Source organism: Aotus nancymaae, unplaced genomic scaffold (assembly GCF_030222135.1).
Source record: "Aotus nancymaae isolate 86718 unplaced genomic scaffold, 86718_ANA_hifiasm-v0.15.2.pri h1tg000064l_1, whole genome shotgun sequence".
Classification (NCBI taxonomy): Eukaryota; Metazoa; Chordata; class Mammalia; order Primates; family Aotidae; genus Aotus; species Aotus nancymaae.
The window spans coordinates 7,111,442-7,130,822 of NW_026988479.1; the positions used below are offsets into that span (position 1 = coordinate 7,111,442).

Here is a 19,381-nt window from a genome sequence, read left to right on the forward strand (position 1 = left end):
CTTCACCTGCCTCCCCACAGCCACATCCTGGTCCTTGTCTTCACCTGATCTGATTATGCGCAAAAGCCCAAAGCACCCAAATTCCCCTGCCTCAGCATAACCTCCTATCCGCCATCTCCCACAATGATCACATCACACCGCACTCCGACGCTCGCCTCTCCCTCCCACCCAAGGCCAATCATCTTGAATAATTCTTCCCTATGCCCCCGTCACACACATCCCTTTACCAAAAGCCCCTACCCCAAGGGGTGTGTCAGGCAGGCCCGGACACAGGCCCATAGCAGGGGGACCCCTCTTCCCTCAGAGGCTGCCCTCTGGGACCCCCTACCCCTGCTCTCCTGCGTTTCCTGCTTCCTAACTGGCTGCAGCTTCTCAGGTCCCTTGTGGATTTCCCCATGGTGTGTGCCCACTCGAATTACCCCTCTGTAAACCTTGCCTACAAGGCCTGCACCTGGCAAATCCATGCTCGGCACAGACAGGGATCCAGACCTCTCAATACGGCTGTCTCCCGCCAATCCCTGCCCCAGCATCTTGAGGCCCAGACTGAAACCAGGGAGTTGCCCTCCTTTCTCCTCTCCTCCCTTGACGTCTCCCCTCAGACCATGCCAATTCTACCTCTTAAACCTCCCAAGCCAGACCCTCCTCCAGCTCCCAGTGACAGTGTCAAGAGTTTCTGTCCTCAGGTACCTGAGCTCAGCTCCTGGTGCTACCAGAGGGACCACCAGGGGCTACAGCCAGTCCTCCTGCAGGCGCAGAGGCCCACAATGCAGGAAACAGCCATGGCACTGCTAGCAGACCAGTAAGAGAATGACCACCTGGGGCCTGAGTGCCCTCAGCCACCCACCAAAAACAAAGTGTCAAGGAGAAGCCCACGGGATGAACCGCTGGGGACTGGAACATCAGTAATTCCGCACTGGGAGGGGGCACCAAGAGATGCGCTTCTCAGAGCCTGAGGCTGCATGTGGATTGTTAGTAGTGTGACCCGCTACTAGACAAACTCTCATCTGTTCCAGTGCCCTCCTGGTCACCCACCAGGACCAAGCAGGGCAGGTAGCAGAGGGACAAGGTAGTCCAGGTGATGGCAGATGAGATCTCACTGGGCAGGAGGCCTGAGTGAGCCGAGTCAGGCTCCCCGCACCTGCCAGAGGGGTCCTCTCACCTGCTGCCATGCTTCCCATCTCTCATCCTCCTTGACAAGATGATATGACACCCTTTAAGTAATCTTTTTTCTTGTTTCACTAATCTTGAGTACTAGAAAGTCATGGTTGAATAATTGTGTCTGTGGTTTTCTATGGAGGTTCCACGTCAGATAAAGATCCTTCCGACGCCTGCCCCACACGCCCCCTCTTGCCTGGGGTTGTGGGCACCATGCTGTTGCATATAAGGCGGGAGGCTGTTGCTGACTTTTCAGAACCCCAAGAAGGACCAGAACAAGAGAGTGCCTCCTGCCAATCCAAACATGAGCCACCTGCCCATCCTGCTCCTCCTCCTACTCCTGGTCAGCCCCAGACTTCAAGCTGCCCCAACCCAGACAACGCCCTTGAAGACAACTCAGGTTAACTGCTCTAACTTGAGGGAGGAAATTGTAACACTCCTAAACCAGCCACCTTTGCCTTCATCAGTGAGTACCTGGGATAATACTGGCCTGAAGCAGGGAGGGGTGGTGGCTGCCTCAGGCCAACAGGCCTCACGGGCGTCTCTCTCCCTTTGCCCCCACAGAACTTCAACAACTTAAACAGGGAAGACCAACGCATTCTGATGGTAAGAGCTCAGTCCTGCACTTGGCACACCTGGGTCCCAATCCATTTCCCACCTGGGTGACTTCAGCCACATAATTCCAACTTAGCCAGCCTTACTTTTTTCATCTGTTAAATAGGGTTAATAGCACCTATCTCATTGGGGTTGTTATGACAATCAAATGACACAATGTGCATAAAGTTCTGGACCAGCATCTGGCACTTAAGAGTTCAACACGTGGCCACAGCCATGGCTATAATAATGAAAATGACTTTTAAGTTAGAAAATGAAAAGACAGTTCTAGGTGAGCAACACCAAGGGCCTTAAGCTCAGTTTTTGATGGGGCCGACTCTGGACTGACAAAAATTTCCCCCATAGATGTGCCAGCTTCCATTTCCCTTAAAACATAGAGTCTGTGTTTTCCACCCTCATCGGCTGTGGCATTATCATTTACAGTTATTTTTCATGGTTCCAGTTGACCACAATGGTTCTGTCTCACTTTTGCAAGACATTTCTCGGGTCAAACAAGAAGTGAAAGTCTTTGCTGGGCTGCTGGGCCATCTGTATTTGGGACACTCACAGCTCGCATGCTGCTCCCATTTCCATGCTGGGGTCTCTGTGATTTTCTTCTTGATTTCTAGGAGACTTTAATTCAGTCAGGGCATGAACACTGTTATCAGCCTCTTTGCTACAAATACTTCCCTTGAAAAACCTCCTGCCTTTTGTAGAGCTTCTTTTTGGAGATGCTTTTCCCCCAAGTGCAAAAAGATCCACCTAGGCACCTTTTTTTTTTTTTTTGACAAAGTCTCACTCTGTTGCCCAGGCTGCAGTGCAGTGGCATGATCTCGGCTTACTGCTACCTCTGCCTCCCAAGTTCAAGTGATTCTCCTGTTTCAGCCTCCCGAGTAGCTGGGACTACAGGCATGCACCACCACTCCCGGCTAATTTTTCGTATTTTTGGTAGAGATTGGGTTTCACTCTATTGGTCAGGCTGGTCTTTAACTTGACCTCCCAAGTGCTGGGATTACAGGTGTGAGCCACCGTGCCTGGCTTGAGTAAATTTCTTAGTCTTGATTTCTAATTTGATCATGCTGTGGTCTAAGAGTCTGTTTGTTATGATTTCAGTTCTTTTGCATTTGCCCCCTTAGAAACCAAACCTTCGAAGGCCAAACCTGGAAGCATTCCAGAAGGCCGTCAAGAGTTTACAGAACGCAACAGCAATCGAGAGCAATCTTAAGGTATGTGAAGTTGTTGAGGGTTTGGGATCCCTGTGTTGGCCCTGCCCTGCCTCTGGGGAGGATGACAGCAGGGCCCTCCAGGGGAATCTCTGACCATCTGCTTTGGTCTCTTCCCACAGGATCTCCCACTATGCCTGCCCACAGCCACAGATGCACCCACGGTAAGCTGTCCCCCAAGATGCCCCTGCCACAGTCTGCTCCTCAGCTGGTCATCACCATTATAGCCTGGACTCACCTAATGCCACCTTCTTGGTCTCTTTATAGCAACATCCAATCCGTATCAAGAACGGTGACTGGAATGACTTCCGGATGAAACTGAAGTTCTATTTGAAAACCCTTGAGATTAAGAAGCCTCAATAGATGACTCTGAGCCTCAAGACCCCTTGAGTCCAACGTCCAGCTTGCTCTCTTGGCCTTCTCACCACAGGACCTCAGGACACTGGAAACAGAACTTCCAAAACCTCTGGGTCATCTCTCACACGGTCAGGACCAGAAGCATCTCACCTTTTCCTGCGGCATCAGATGAAGTGTTAATTATCTAATTTCTGAAATGGACAGCTCTCATTTGGGCTTGTGGGGTTATGTTCTCATTTTTATCCCATTGAGACTATTTATTTATGTATTTATTTATTTATTTATTGCCTTCTGGAGTATGAAGTGTATTTATTTTAGCAGAGGAGCCATGTCCTGCTGCTTCTGCAAAAACTGTAGGTGGGGAGCATGTTCATTTGTACCTCGAGTTTTAAACTGGTTCCTAGGGATGTGTGAGAATAAACCAGACTCTGAACAGTTGCTTTGTTACCAGTGTTTCAATTGGACTCAGGACTTAGTGACCATTTTAGGTGAGAATGGTTTGCCACGAATTCTTGGTGGCCTGATCCTGCAACGTGGATGTCGTCTGGGTGAGCTCATTCTCACACTGCCCTCCTGCCACCCCAATTTCCAGAAAGGTGATGGTAACCCTAGCAATCTTAAATACCCACAGAGCTGCTACCAGATATGAGGCACTGTTCTGAGCACTTTATCTGTGCTGTCTAACTTATTCCGCACCCCAACCAAGAGTATGTTTTCTCCATTTCATGGGAAGCTGAGGTTCAGCATGGTTGAGCAACTACCTAAGGTCACACAGAGGACAGTGGCTCAGCCGGGGCTTGAATTCAGGTCCCAGGGGGCTCCGGAGAAGGCTAATCCTGTGGCATGTCTCCCCCTAGTGGTCCTTTCAGGAACTGCAGCAGGCAGCCGCCCCTGCTCCTCCCAGGGACAAGTTCAAGGATCAACATTCTCTGGTCCCCCACAATGCAGCAGGTTCTGGTGCTACAGGCCACCCAACCCTTGATCCCATTCCTTTAAGACCCTCCAAGCCTGGAGTCTCCACCCCTGCCTAAGCCCCCAGCTTCTCCTGCCTGATGATTTAGCAGCTCCCCTGCAGGCATTCAGACCAGCTCTGGAACCCACACCCTGGCAGTCTGTGCTCCACTGGGGAGCCAGATGGAGTTTTAGAAAATGCAAATCTGACCATGTGGATCTATATCGAATGCCCCAATCCTCAGGGTCTTCTGAACCTTGTCCGTATCCTTAGGACAACATAAAAGGCTCACCTTTGTTTCACCTGTTGCTTCTATTTCCCCCATGACTACCACCCTAATCAATATTCCAGCCAACAGGAGTGCTGGAACTTCCTAGAAGAACCACAAGCCTCTCTTCATGCCCTTAAGTTTTTTTTTTTTTTTTTTTTTTTTCCAGGAGGAGAGGTTAATAGACGGAGTCTCACTCTGTCACCAGGCTGGAGTGGCATGATCTCAGCTCACTGCAACCTCCAACTCCCAGGTTCAAGCAATTCTCCTGCCTCAGCCTCCAGAGTATCTGGGACTATAGGTGTGTGCCACTGCACCTAGCTAATTTTTTGTATTTTTAGTAGAGACTGGGTTTCACCATATTGGCCAGGCTGGTCTCAAACTCCTGACCTAGTGATCTGCCCGCCTCAGCCTCCCAAAGTGCTAAGATGGCCAGGCTGGTCTCAAACTCCTGACCTAGTGATCTGCCCGCCTCGGCCTCCCAAAGTGCTAAGATACAGGAGTGAGCCACCGCGCCCAGCCATGCCCTTAAGTTTTTATCCACATTGTCACCTCAGCCTGGCATGCCCTTACCCTAACTGGGCATGAGTTCCTATTCACGGACCAACTCACACATTGCCCACCTCTGGACTGTCCACACCATTCCAGGATGGGGCCCTTCTCTGAAACAGGTGAGTACACAGGAACCCACCAGAGAGACAATCAGTGCGGCCCGGAGGTGGTGCAGACCAGCCTGGAGGCAGAGAGCAGGAGGTTTGGGACATCTGAGTGTGGCTTCAGCCTGCTGCCTGGCCCTTTAGCCCTGAGCACCTCCTTCTAACTCCCCTGCACACCACCCTGTGGCCCTCTTCCAGTCTGCCAGTGTGGAAGGAGGGGCAGAGGGGCCTTCCTCTGTCACCGAGTAAGCAGGAATAGCATCCCCTCTGATTCCTCCCAAGTCCCAGAAAAGCTTCACAGGCTTATACCAGGTGCTGGTGGGGTCCTGTCCCCCTTTTTCCTCTTTTCCACCTTGATTCATCCCTCCCTTGAGGTTATGAGTAAGGAACAGCCGGGCTGCTTGAATGGGACAGGAGATGATGGAAGATTTATCTGCTACAGGCTCAGAAATCTATTCCTCTAAATTCTTCCTCCTAAAAAACCTTTATGCTCCCACAAAATAACTCTCTTCTCCCCCTCCCGCCACCTCTCCCCAGCCTGGCTCACTGAGGGCATTGCTCGGGGGTCAGGGAATGTTTGTTGTTGACTCAGTCCTGGGAAGAGATAGAGGAGGTTGCTGCAGTTTCCAGATTGACCACTAGAGGGAGGTGTGTGCCACTGGCCTCAGGGCACACCAGGGTCCTGGAGGAGCCAGGCCTGAGAGGGTGCATGCAGTGAAAGGCCTGACTCTGGACTGGGTTTCCCAAGTCTCCTGCACACCCAGCCCCACAGTTCTCACTTTACCTCTCTCTCACACGTGACAGCTGGTCATATTTTCATCCTGGGCTGAGGCAGCATTTGTGCCTCTGCCCCATGTTCCCAGATGAGTCGCTGCTTGTCACCTCCTCTTCACTCCCTGGAGAGTGGGTCAGCAGCCATCTCCTCTGCTGGTCCTGTGTTAGTGATTGATGCCTGCAAGAGGCAAGGTTGGATGAGACACAGACCTGGTACATGAGACCAGTCGGCAGGACCCATGGCTGGCCGGAGGGTGGCAGGTGGAGGTGACATGCTGGAGAGGGCATGGGCCTGCTGGGGGCTCCTCATTGCCCTTCTGGAATAGTATAGACTGCAGCTTAGAGCCGGGTTGGGGCCCAGAACCAAATGGCAATCAGTTCCTGGACAAGTTGGGGGAATTTCTACATGCTTTAGACAGAAGGTTTATGTTCCCTCCAAATTCATATATTAAAATCTAATCCCCAATGTGATGGTATTAGGATGTGGGGCCTTTGGGAGGTGATTAGGTCATGAGAGTGGGGCCCTTGCAAATGAGATCAGTACCCATAAAAAAGAGGGTCCAACCAGGCATGGTGGCATGTACCTCTAATTCCAGTTACTTGGGAGGCTGAGGTAGGAAGGTTCCTTGAGCCCAGGAGTTTGAGGCTGCAGTACACTATGACCGCACCATGACTAGCCACTGCACTCCAGCTGGGCAACATAGCAAGATCCCCATCTCTGAAAAAAAAAAAAAGAGAGAGAGAGAGACTTCAGAGAGCTCCCTTTCCCCTTCTGCCATGTGAGGACACACCCAGAAGACACCTGTCTATGAATTAGGAAGTGGCCCCTCGCCACTGGCACTAAATCTGCCAGGACCTTGATCTTGGGCTTCCATCTTCCAGAACGATGAGAAATACATTTCTGTTGTGTATAAGCCACTCAATCTAAGGTATTTTGTTACAGCAGCTTGAATGGAACAAGATACTACAACACGCTCAGCCATGGGCAGGGAAGAGGCTCATGGCTTCCTGACCCAGTGGAGACCTGTGGGTGCTCTCCTCCGCCCTGCAGGTCTGTCAGTTTTACCTGTCCTTTCTCTTGGCCTTCCAGACTGTCCTTCGAGCCAGGTCTATGTGTCCATATGGCACTAGGGGGCAGCATCACCCCATTGTAAACCCCATGGCCAAGGGAAGACCCAAATTCCCGCCTTCCCACATCTCAGGTTCTCCTCGGGGGGAAGGTGGATTACGTTACTCAGCCAGGAATTTTATTTTTCACTTAAAAAAATAGTATTGTTTTTCACTGGAGGGGAAAATGGGAAAGCATATATACTCTTTACTGAAAAACTTGGAAATGCAGAAAAATAGAGCAAAGGGAAAACTGCCAGAAAGGCAAGTACCTAAGGAGGGCAGAACTCAGAAGGCATGACCAGCGTCACCCCAGACAGGAATCTTCCCACTCCAGGAAGGGGCTCTGTTCCTCCCACCCTGGCCTCAAGCCGCCATTGGACTCAATGGAGCAACTGCCCTGAGGACCCTCCATGGCTCCCCTATGCTGAGGCGGGCACGTGAGACACTGGACCAGGCCTTTCAGGCCTCCTGGCCATGTGTAGTTGGCCCAGCACAGTGCAGTGGGGTCATTACAGATAGCATGGGACCAATGGGTGGGTGTGGACCTCATCAGAGGCGCTTCCCACAGGTGGCGCACAAGGGGCCTGAGAAGTTCATCCAGCAGAGAGGGATGGGAAAGACGCAGGGAGGGAGGGAGGCAGATGCCCTAGGGGAGAAAGGCATGAAGGTAGAGAAGACAAGGTAAGTAGAGGCACAGGAGAGTCTAAGCAGTGGAGAGGCAGAGTGTGGCTGGGTGCCAGGTGTCCAAGTCAGAGGACGTGCCCTGGGTCACTGCTTTTGTCCCTGGAGCCCAGCTAGCCCCTGGTGTCTTCTCCACATTCCTCAGTCCCTGATCCTGGGCCAGCCCAGCCCAGCCTGGTCACTGTGGAGACGGCAAGACTGGTTGACTGTGGCCTGAGGAGGGGTTGGCGGAGGGAGGCGGAAGGACAGGATGGAGCCATGGCAGACACTGTGTGTTTAGCACCAACAGGAAGGAGCCAGGGCAGAGGGAGAAAGGTGTTGGATGAACAGGGGCTGGCCCAGCAGAGGGGGATCACTGGGCCCAGGAGGATGGGGTATCCATGATAGGAGAGGATGCAGACGTGGTGTGGACCAGGGGCGGGGACTAAGGACCCAACTTTCCCCCTTGGAAACCTCAGGTCAGGCTCCCCGAGGTGGATCAGCAAAGTTGGTGCTGCCCTCCTGGACCGGGAAGAGACTCAGAGAATCCCAACAACCCAATGAAGGCTGTGATTATCCCCATTACAGAGACAGAGACTGAGGCAGAGAAATGAAGGGAATGTGAGTCCAGAGCCTCTGAATCCTCAAGCAACAGTTCACCAATGCCCAGGAATTCTTTATGTCTGACCCTGGACCTGCCTGGGGTCTTCCCTTGACTGGATCCAGGCCTCTTGTGGTAACTTCTGCCCCAAAACCTCCTGGTTCCAGCCCCACAGTGAGCAGCGCAGCAACAGCGCCTCAGCTCCCTGCTCCTCATCTGACCGCTCCCATGCTTCTCAGTAAATGCCTCTACATGCCCATCTCTCCTCTCCTCCTACCCGGCACCCCCTCCCCACAACCAACACACGCATCGGGGGCTTAGATCCAGGGAAGTGGTCCTCTGTGCTCCTCTCTGTCTTCATCCCCAGGCCTTAAGGAGCTTCTGAGAGAGATCCCTGGCTCTCAGCCGTCCCCGACCATGGCTGGTCTTCAAGGCTTCCTCTAGCTCCCACCCAGGCCCCTCAATGATCCCAGGCTCAACTCCACCTCCAGCAGTGGCTCATGATGTGACCCCTTCCCTTTCCCCTCCATGAGCCCTTCCTACCCTGCGGGGTCCACAGAACCCTTCTAGTGTGAGTCCTTCTTGCCTTCTCCTCAGACGGGAGCCCTTGACCCAGGCTGCTCCCAGGACCTGCTTCAGCAGAGACTTGCCTGGGGTCTGCACTTGGAGATTCAGCCCCGCCCTGGAGGGAAGGTGGGCTCTGCTGGAGACCAGTGGGCAGCAAGGACGCAGGCTGTCGGGGTTGAGTGTGTGCCCTAGGAGGAGCCAAGTCAGGGTGTCAGGGAGGGAGGACAGCTGCAGGGAAGCAACGGAGGGCAGCGGGCACCCCAGCGAGGGCCAAGCAGCAGGGCAGGCCCTCCTTCCCTGCCTCCCTTCGTGAGCACCAGCTGCGCACCTGCTGTGTGTCCTGATCCGATGGGCTGGGCCGAGACCCTACTGAGCATGAGGAATACAAACACTGGGCAGCCGCTGCTACCATTCAGAGAGCCTTGAATCAGGGAGGGCGCCCCCACGCAGTGGGGCTCTGATCAACATGACTCCCCTGCTCTCCCAGGCTGATGTCCAGACTCGAGAGTTGCCCTGGGCCCCTGGCAGCCTTGGACCACCTCCTCCCCACCAAGACAAGAGAAAGGCAGGAGGACGGTTCCCTGTCCAGGTGTTCCAAGCTGGCTCTTTCTGGAAAATCTGTATGGCTCAGCCACTTCGCCATCAGTCAAGCTCAAGCACCAGGGTGCAGGTGGCGTTTGCTTCCTGGGACTGGGGTAGGGAGGCGTTAGGGCCCCGGGGAGGGGGTCTACACAGGCCCACTTCCTGGGAGGGAAGCCTAAATTTACACTCACCCCAGGGCGAGAAGGCTGGGAGGCTGGTCTGTACCCTCATAACCACTCCCCTCTCTTTAATGGACAGGGAGACTGAGGCTAGATGGAGGCACCTAGTGGGCCAAAATGGAAAATCAAAACAGAAACACCTTCCCCTGCAGGTCTGCAGTCCATCTCCCAATAGCCTCCCAAAAGTAGCGCTGCACGCCCTGTGGGGTGAGCCAACCAGGGCTCAGAAGGGGGAAGGTCATGCAGCGAGCTGTGCCTGCCCAAACAGGGCCTCAGGGAAGGTCTGAGGAACCCATGGGGGATCCAGAAAAATCTCGCCGGAAGCTCATTTCAGAACCATTCGTCCTGCTGAGAACAGAAAGCCCGCATCTGCCACCTAGATTCTGACCTGTCAGTTCCAGGGGGAATGCAGGTGCGTGAGCAAGGCAAAGGGTCTAGGGCTTCCACCTGGCACCTTGACCCAGACTCTAGCTCCAGACATAGAGGGCATGAACAGGTGCCTGCAGGACTTCAGAAATTATAAAGGCTCTGGTCTCATTTCTCCTGCTTTTGATTTTTAGGCTCTTGTTGGGAAGAACCTTCCTATGGCTCTTCCCAAGAAGGCAGACACAGGCAGTGGCCCTTCTGAGTGCCTGATGACCCTCCTAGCTGGAGATGAGGCTCAGAGCAGAGACTCAGGGGTGAGGGATGCATTTCCAGCCCTAGAGGGAGTACACAGGCAAGCAAAAGACACAGGTCGGGGAGGGCGCTGCAGTCGGCAGGCCTGGCGCACACATGGGGTATATGTGTCCACAAGGACTCCTCTGCCTGAGTGATGTGCATGTGGAGTTGCCAGATCCTGGGGAAAAACAAGGAAGCCCCAAGAACAAAGAAGCAAACAAGGAAGTCTCATTGTCCTTGGCCATACTTAAAAGGTGACATCTTAGGCCAGGCGTGGTGGCTCGTGCCTGTAATCCCAGCACTTTGGGAGGCCGAGGCAGGTGGATCACGAGATCAAGAGATCGAGACCATCCTGGCCAACATGGTGAAACCCCATCTCTACTGAAAATACAAAAATTAACTGGGAGTGGTGGCGGGTGCCTGTAATCCCAGCTACTCAGGAGGCTGAGGCAGGAGAATTGCTTGAACTGAGAGGCAGATGTTGCAGTGAGCCGAGATCGCGCCACTGCACTCCAGCCTGGCAACACAGCAAGACTCTATCTCAAAAAAAAAAAAAGTTGACATCCCGGGCACTACTTCGTGCCTGGCTCACTCTGCGTGGCCCCTCTGGTGTTGGGAGCCTCCTCTTTACCAAATGCCCTGACTTCCCAGCCCACATGGCCACAATTGACTGAGTGTTCCTAGAGGTCCCCAGGGGGCCTCTCAAACTTGTCACGTCCAGTACAGTAAGAGCTGACCTCTCAAACCTCTCTGTGACCTTGTGTCTCCCCCATTACAGCAAATGGCCTCAATGTCTATCCAGCTGCCTGACCCACAGCCCTAAGCACCAGAGACTCCTCCTCATTCCTGCCCCAAACTCACACCCCCAACAAGTCCCCTCAAGCCCTTCCCTTAACCTGCTAGTTTCATTTCATGACTACTACTCATGGCTGTTCATTCTCTGCATGTGTATCTTGGCTGGATCCCTTAACATTGTGCCTATGAGTGTGGGCCTTGTGCTCCCTGTCCCCCACTCCATGGGACCACCAGAAGTAAGTTCTCCAAAAGCTAGGGAACTGTGGGGTGTGTCCTCTGCAGCAGGCCCTCCCAGAAGCTTGGCTGAATAGATGCAGAGTCCGCAAATGATTGAGGGTTAACCACCCTCAGATTCTCCCAGGCCAGTCAAGACTCCCCAGTGCCAGGAACCTGGGAATACCCAGAGGCCAAACCGGAACTGGAGCTTGGCCAGGGCAGCTGCCCTTTTTGAGGTGTACACCTGGGGACCAAGACAGAGGGGATGCAGGTGAGGACAGACTGGGGCTGAAACCACAGAGGCCAGAGATGTTGCATCATGTGTCTGGTGTGGCCTGGAGCGAGAAGAACCCTCTCAGGGAAAGACAAGCCACTCACTGTGCTGTGCGGCATCACCTCCTGTCGGTTATGCAGGACCCAGGAGCCCTGACTCGGTGGAGGCTGGACTCCCTGCCTCACCATGTGTGTCCAGAAAGGTGCTCTCTGGGGCTAGGGCTGCGCAGGGGGCAGCTGTACCTGGAAACTCCAGCAAGCCTGGCTCCTCTGCCCAGTTTGGGCTTCAGAAACCTCCCTAGCCCTGGGGAGAGGAGAAATTGAAGCACTGCCTCTTCCCCAGGAGGATTTCTCACAAAGTTTTCTGGGACAGGCAACAGTTTCCTCTGCGAGGCAGTGGCAGTTCCCATTGTACAGATGCAGGAGTTGAGGCTCAGGGAAGAGGGACTTTCCTGTACTTTAGGGATTGATGGTGGCTGGGCAAGGACAAGAGCCCAAGCCTGGGGCATAGAGAAGCCTGGATGGCAGGATCTCCTGGGGAAATTCTGCCTTCAGCCCAGACTTCCCTGGGACAGTCACAGGCCACTCCAGCCTACCTGCCAACACCTGGCAAGCATCTCTCTTTACAGCTACCTTGAAGGGGACAAGCATGCTGGATCCGTCACCTGCTGGTCCATCCAGGTGACCAGCATTTCCCAACTTCCTGACCCCAAGGCAGTGGAAAACACTAGGATAGCAGGAACTGATATGGGTTCAAATCCTGACTCTGCAGTCACTGATTATGTGGACTTGGCCAACCACTGGTCTCCAAGATCTCAGGCCCCCAGAAATAACAAGGACCCTCACCGAGGGGTGGACAGGACGAAGAAGGATCAGATCAGCCCCGAAGCCTGTGCGAGGATGCCATGAGACCGAAGGGACTTTGAGGCCCATTTCCTTCCCCTTGTGATAACGTCTCTTGTGATAAGGATCCTGGAGTGACTCAAGCCCTTGTTTCCTACAGAGCCTATGTGGTGGACACTCAGAGGAAACTCCTTCCAGAGGGTTTTCTCCTGTCTCTGTAGGAAGGGGGCCCCAGGGGGGTCAGAATACCCATCGTGGTCCCCACCTCTGCCCTGCCACAGCCCCATCGGAGACCCTGAGTCAGCATGGCTGGCTGGATGCTATCTGTTGACACTGTTTAAAATGCGGTGCAATCTAGGAATGCCTGCCTGTGTCACAGCCTCGGCCCTGATGTCATCTTTCCATGAGAAATATGTGTGGCTGCCCACAAACCTCATCAGCAATCCCATGGATTTCTGTACTGCGAATGCTGACTTGGGCACCTGCAGGCCACCACTGCCGGAAAGGATTTCTCCTTATGACTCTTGCTTTCCTCCTTTCCTTCTCTCCTAGGCGCTTGGCCACTGGCCTGTCACTTGCCCATCTGTTATGTCCCAGCTCTTAAACACATCTGTGCTGTCCCTCAGCCCTTCTTCCTGAGTAACCTCCTCAACTACTACATGGGCAGGGACCACTGCCAGATCTGTCTCCTATACATGCAGCCTCTGAAACTCCAAAACTTCCTGTGGGCCTCACACTCTGAAGACCTGCTCCTTTGCTCCCTGCGTCCTCACCTTAGCCACATGGACCATGATTCTATCTCCTCTTACGCACATTCAAAGCACACTTTGGTGGGGAGGAGGTGAGTAGACTAATCTTGCTCCTCCATGGATGGGGTTAAAAAGTCTGTGGAGGCAGGACCCTGATCGTTTTTTGTCATCCTTATATCCCCTTTCCCTGCTGGGAACCTAGTAGGTGCTCAAAAAATAATGAATGACTGAATGACTTCACTATAGCACCAAGTCCTTTAGAGATTCTTCTTCCTCAATCTCTCTGGAGTCTGTCTCCTCTTCCTTATATCCATTCCTAAAACCCCAGGCCTCCCTGTGCCCAGAACATTCTCCTCTGTCCTCTCCTGCCCCTCTCTCCTCCAACCCAGTGTACTCGCCTGACTTCTAGACTTTCAGCCTGGGCTTGCAGGCAGGATCTCCAGGGAAACTCTGTAGTCCCCTTGGATCCCCAGGCTAGAGAAGATGGCTCTCTGGGACCCTTCAGCTCTGGACTTCCCCCTGCCAAATCAAAGTCACATCGTGGGAGGGTCCATTGCAGTCTGTTTCCTACCAGACCGAGAGCCTCAAGGGCCAGATGTGAGGGCCAGTGGGAGGGTCCCATTCACCTTCTCCCCAGAACAGGGCCTGGTGGGTATTGGAAACAACTCATTTTTAGGAGGAAAGTGGCCTTCCCTCCCAGATGGGTCATACAGGCTCTCTGCCTCCCTGGCCACGAGCAGAACCATTGTCTGTGGCTCCCTTCCCTGTCCTCCAGCCTCCAGGGTGCTGTCCAACACACGTGGGATCTATGTGTAGTATCCATATCCTCATCTTTCCCCCGAGAGCTCCCTAGAAAGAGCTGAGCCAAGGCCTTACAAAAAAAGGTGGAGGACGGGTGTGGACATTTCATGTTCCCACCCCAGCCTGGCCATGTAGGAGTGCTCTACCCAGGCTCAGATGGATGAGACTGGCCTCACAGTGGGGTGTGGAGGACTAAGGTTTGGCTTCCCTGTGATAAGTCAGAAAAACTCCCACCATACAGGGAAACTTGCCAGGCCTGCAGACTCAGACCACAGTGCTAAAGCCATGAATTCCACTTGCTCTCTGAAGACTCGCCAACCTGAGTCCAGCAGAGTGTTCTCGCTTGTGTCCGACCCCATTGGTTTCGGCTGAATCAGCCTCTAGAGCCCAGAGGCACTGCACCCTGGGTGGGGAGCTTCTCCAGTATTAGGGGGCACCTTCAGAGGCCTGGAGCCTTTCACAAAGCAGGTAAGAGGACTCACACAAAGCAGGTAAGAGGACTCTCAGGTAAGATGCATCTGCACGAAAAACATCCTCTCCTCCACTACACACTTGTATGTACAGATGCAACCAATCACAGTGCACACATACACCCAGAAATGGACACATGTGGGCCCACACCCCTTTAGCTATGAAACCCCAGGCATGGGTCAGCTTGAGCCAGATACCTTGTGCAAACACAAACTCGTGCTGTCTTCTCTGAACTCCATTGTGAAAATCAAACACTTGTCAGCCCCTTGAGCTTTCCAGAAGCAGTTGCTACTTCCACAGAAAGGCCTCTGGAGTTGGGGGCTGCTGGGGCTATGAAGGAGATTAAGCCTGGAAGACCTTGCTGGGAAAGCCATTGTCCCTGTACCTGAAACGGGTACAGCCACAGACCTGAAGCCAGCCTGAAGCTCCTGGTGCCTTCTGGGGGCTACATGTAGGTATGTAGTGCCCACCTCAGAGAGGTAACCTGCTCTGCAGAGGGAGTCAAGGCTCACATAAGAGCCTTGAGAGAGAGGAGTCACTCAGCAAGGTGGCTCCAGAGCCAAGAGTCAGACTCTGGATCCTGACTTGGCCCAGCCCCACCCCCTCTAAAGCTTGCTGAGAGTTGCTGCAGTCTTGTGGCTGGGTGTGCACATGGTGGTCATTCCCTCTGCTCACAGGGGCAGGGGTCCCCCTTACTGGACTGAGTTTGCCAGCTGCTCCGAGTCCTGGGTGGGAGTCTGTGTGAACCACTAAGGGGGAAGGTCTGTGAGAGCTCCCCTCACACACAAGTCTCTCACAGTGGCCAGAGAAGAGGAAGACTAGAGTCAGAATGAGGCACCAGGGTGGGCACAGCCTGCCCAAAGGCCCCTGGGATTATAGGCAGGATGAGGATCCCTATCTAAGTATCTCCCACACCCTACCCCAGCCATTCCAGACCAGGAAGTCCAAGCTGTGCCCCTCAGAAGGAGGGGGCAGCCTCAGGCCCATTCAGACTGCCCAGGGAAGGCTGGAGAGCCCTCAGGGAGGTGGGTGGGTGGGCTGTCGGTTCTTGGAAAGGTTTATTAATGAAAACCCCCGAGTCTGACCACCTGAGGAAAAGGCTCACCGTTCCCATGTGTGGCTGATAAGGGCCAGGAGATTCCACAGTTCAGGTAGTTCCCCCGCCTCCCTGGCGTTTTGTGGTCACCATTAATCATTTCCTCTGTGTATTTAAGAGCTCTTTTGCCAGTGAGCCCAGTACAGAGAGAGAAAGGCTAAAGTTCTCAGGAGGATGTGGCTGCAGAACCTGCTGCTCTTGGGCACTGTGGCCAGCAGCATCTCTGCACCTACCCACTTGCCCAGCCCCGACACACAGCCCTCGAAGCATGTGAATGCCATCCAGGAGGCCCAGCGTCTCCTGAACCTGAGTAGAGACACTGCTCCTGAGACAGTAAGTGAGAGAGAGAGCGTGGCCCCATGCCTAGGCCACCCTGCTGGCCCCGGACTGGCCATGCCTGTCAGCTCGATAACATGACATTTTCCTTTTCTACAGAATGAAACAGTAGAAGTGGTCTCAGAAATGTTTGACCGCCAGGTAAGATGCTTCTCTCTGACATAGCTTTCCAGAGCCCCTGCCCTGGGGTAGAGGTGGGGACTCTATTTTAGATGGCACCTCACAGGGTTGTCCACTTTCTCTCCAATCAGCTGACTGCCAGGAGGAGGGGGCAGCAAGAGCTGCCTTGGTGTTCAAGAGGCTGCTGGCTGTGCCCCTGTGGCAGTCACATGAGCTCCTTTATCAGCGAGTGGCATGAGCAGACCTAGCATTCAAGGGCCAGGAGTCACCAGGGGACAGGTGGTAAAGTGAGGGTCACTTCATGAGACAGGAGCTGTGAGTTTGGGGCGCTCACTGTGCCCTGAGACCAAGTCCTGTTGAGACAGTGCTGACTACAGAGAGGTACAGAGGGGTTTCAGGAACAACCCTTGCCCACCCAGTAGGTTCAGGCGAGGCCCTGCCCCCTCCCTGAATGATGGGTGAGAGTGACCTCTTTCCCTGAGGCTGGGATCCTCTCCAGGTGCGGTTGAGGGTGGCCTGGGCTGGGTAGTGAGGAGGGCAAGCTCATGCCTACTGTGGACAGGGCAGGGTGTATGACTAGACCCAGACTGTGCCCCTCCCAAGCCCTACTCCTGGGAGCTGGGGATGGCAGCAGAAAGGAGTGGTGGAGAGTTCCTGTGCCACTGCAGGCACTTGGCCATTGCTCACTGAGGAACGACATTTCCCACAGGAGCCGACCTGCCTACAGACCCGCCTGGAGCTGTACAAGGAAAGCCTGTGGGGCAGCCTCACCAAGCTCAAGGGCCTCTTGACCATGATAGCCAGCCACTACAAGCAGCACTGCCCCCCAACCCTGGTGAGTGCATATGGCAGAGCCCCCAGCAGGAAGGTCTTAGTCTAGGGGGGTGGGGTCGACATGAGGAAAGATCTCTGGCTGTGGCTGTTCAGGACCTCAAGGGGTTTCTGTGCCAACAGCTATGTAATGATTAGCCCTCCAGAGAGGAGGCAGATGGCACATTTCATCCCAAGGAGTCAGAGCCATGAAGCACTGAAGCCCACGGTGCTCCCCAGCAGGAGCTGCTCCTATTCTGGTCATTATTGTTATTATGGTTAATGAGGTTAGAGGTCAGGCAAACCCAAGGAAATTCAGGGCCTGCCCAAGGGCCAGAGGAAGTGCCCTGGCCCAAGTGCCACCTCCTGGCAGGACTTTCCCCTGATCCCATATGGGTGCCTGAATTGTACAGAATCAAGGAAGAGAGGCAAGCTAGAATGGACAAGGGCCTCAGGCATTCCTTCCTGTGGGAAGGGAGCAAAGTCTGTGGCCTTGACTCCGCTCCTTCTGGGTTCCCGGAGGCGGCCTCGGCCCAGCTGCCCAGCCCTGCCCTGTCCTGGGACCAAAAGGCAGGTGTTTGACTGCCCAGAAGACCAACCTCAGGCTGGCACTTAAGTCAGGCCCTTAGCACCTGGAGCCAGGTCAGCGGGTAGGTCTTGGAGTGGGCCTCCTGGCCTCTGAGTTCTAAGAGGCAGTGCAGAAACATGCTGGTGTTTCCCCCACGTTACCCACTTGCCTGGACTCAAGTGTTTTTTATTTTTCTTTTTTTAAAGGAAACTTCCTGTGCAACCAAGATTATCACCTTTGAAAGTTTCAAAGAGAACCTGAAGGACTTTCTGCTTGCCATCCCTATTGACTGCTGGGACCCAGTCCAGGAGTGAGGCCGGCCAGATGAGGCTGGCCAGCCTGGGGAGCTGTTCTCTCATGAAACAAGAACTAGAAACTCAGAATGGTGGAAACTCATCTTGGAGGGACCAAGGGACCAGCCATGGTGGGGATGGCCTGGACCTGCCCTGGGCCACACTGACCCTGATACAGGAATGGCAGAGGAACGGGACTATTACTGGCAGAAATCAGTAATATTTATTTATATATTTATATTTTTAAAATATTTATTTATTTAAGTTCATACTCCATATTTATTCAAGATGTTTTACCATAATAATAATTATTAAAAATATGCTTCTATTTGTGCAGTGTTCTAGTTTGTTTTCAACCATGAGCAAATGCCAGTGGTGCCTGCCTCCCATGAGGCAAGGAAGGGAGGACGCAGGGAGGTGGGAAGGGGGCGGAGGCCTGCTAGGGGATGGGCACTATCTGAGGGGCAACACTGTCAGAGCAGAGGGGAGGTGAGAGCCAGGCATGGGTGCAGAATTCTGCACACCTGTACAGGCTTCCCTGGATGCTCTGGGGCTCCCACCCCAGAGAATGGTTCTCAAGTTTACCTGGAAGTCCAAGTGACCAGCCCAGGGAAATCTTGTCCCAGAGAAGGGCATTACCCTTCCTGGGGAGGCCTGGGGGTCGGCTGGTCACTAGATGAACAGGCCCACCCTGGCATCAGGCAAAACACCTGCCCCATGGAGGCCTTGGCTCCTGTGCCCCGTGCCCCGCCCCTCACACTTGGGGTTTCAACCACTCCGAAAGTAAACAGCAAATAGATTAACTGTTCAGGGGAAAAGAAACCAAACCACAGGGGTCAGAGTGCAGCATATTTACCAAACTTGCTCCAAAATGGGTGCTCAATCTCTGTCAGTCAGAACGCAAGCTCATAATTTGTTAGTACATGGCTGTAGTGAAGCATTTTTCTGAACTGTTTGTTTTATTTTTATATGAAATTTTGAATCTAATCAGGCACTTTCCCCTAAAACTCATGATCTGCAGGCTGAAAACAAAGTAGGCCTCCTCCTTCTCCTTGCTTTGACAGCCAGGTTGAAGGCCTTGTTGCTGAACCTGTTTCCACAACTCCCTCCGGGTCTATGAACAAGTGGATATGCCTCAAGTCTTAGGTGGGAAGCAGGGCCACCTTCCTTCGACAGGTGGGCCTGGGGAAGGTGGCTGGTGGCAGCTTTAGCCCCTCCCTGGCACTATCCGCAGTCATGCGCCCACCACCCCACTTGCTCTCTCTGCTTCAGCTAGCACCTGCAGATGGTGCCAGGCCTGTCCAGAGACCCACTCATGCTCATGCAGAAAGACCATGACTTCAGGTGTGATTACAAATAAGAAGCCAGGGATGATGCCCGAGTATCAGCATCCATGAAGTATGCTGTGGTTGTTGAAAATGCATGAAGATCACATCTTGTCCAGCAATACAGTGGTGTCTGTCTTCCTTGTAAGCCAGTGATGACTGACAAGAAGTTCAGCATTTCCTTAGACTCACATAAATAGTGCCCCTCTCCACAGAAATGCTGCCAAGCCCATGGCTCGGATCAGCTTGGAGCCACCTTCAAGTAATACCATGCACCTGCACATGCTTCTGGTTTGTGTGCTTTTGGGGGTCAGAAAGCCATTCTGCCCCAATGAAAGTAGCCACAA

At 53.6% G+C, this 19,381-nt stretch overlaps 2 protein-coding genes across 2 annotated transcripts; both read left to right on the forward strand.

Annotated features, from left to right (window-relative positions):
- The first annotated feature begins 1,459 nt into the window (after positions 1-1,459).
- On the forward strand, positions 1,460-3,335 carry IL3 (interleukin 3). The gene is made up of 5 exons (XM_012450813.1): positions 1,460-1,621; positions 1,720-1,761; positions 2,886-2,975; positions 3,095-3,136; positions 3,240-3,335. The coding sequence occupies exons 1-5, from the start codon at positions 1,460-1,462 to the stop codon at positions 3,333-3,335; spliced, it is 432 nt and encodes a 143-aa protein (XP_012306236.1).
- A 12,386-nt stretch (positions 3,336-15,721) lies between these two features.
- CSF2 (colony stimulating factor 2) lies at positions 15,722-18,041 on the forward strand. The gene is made up of 4 exons (XM_012450800.2): positions 15,722-15,915; positions 16,018-16,059; positions 16,748-16,873; positions 17,623-18,041. Exons 1-4 carry the CDS (start codon positions 15,757-15,759, stop codon positions 17,728-17,730), a joined length of 435 nt encoding a protein of 144 aa, XP_012306223.1. The 5' UTR covers positions 15,722-15,756; the 3' UTR covers positions 17,731-18,041.
- Positions 18,042-19,381: the final 1,340 nt, after the last annotated feature.

Excerpts from the sequence above, each read along its gene's own strand:
- IL3 (XM_012450813.1), top strand. The coding sequence starts at position 1,460 with ATGAGCCACCTGCCCATCCTGCTCCTCCTCCTACTCCTGGTCAGCCCC. Across the intron at positions 1,622-1,719 it reads AGCCACCTTTGCCTTCATCA|AACTTCAACAACTTAAACAG; the intron begins GTGAGTACCTGG and ends TTGCCCCCACAG. Across the intron at positions 1,762-2,885 it reads AAGACCAACGCATTCTGATG|AAACCAAACCTTCGAAGGCC; the intron begins GTAAGAGCTCAG and ends TTGCCCCCTTAG.
- CSF2 (XM_012450800.2), top strand. The coding sequence starts at position 15,757 with ATGTGGCTGCAGAACCTGCTGCTCTTGGGCACTGTGGCCAGCAGCATC. Across the intron at positions 16,060-16,747 it reads CAGAAATGTTTGACCGCCAG|GAGCCGACCTGCCTACAGAC; the intron begins GTAAGATGCTTC and ends CATTTCCCACAG. Across the intron at positions 16,874-17,622 it reads AGCACTGCCCCCCAACCCTG|GAAACTTCCTGTGCAACCAA; the intron begins GTGAGTGCATAT and ends CTTTTTTTAAAG.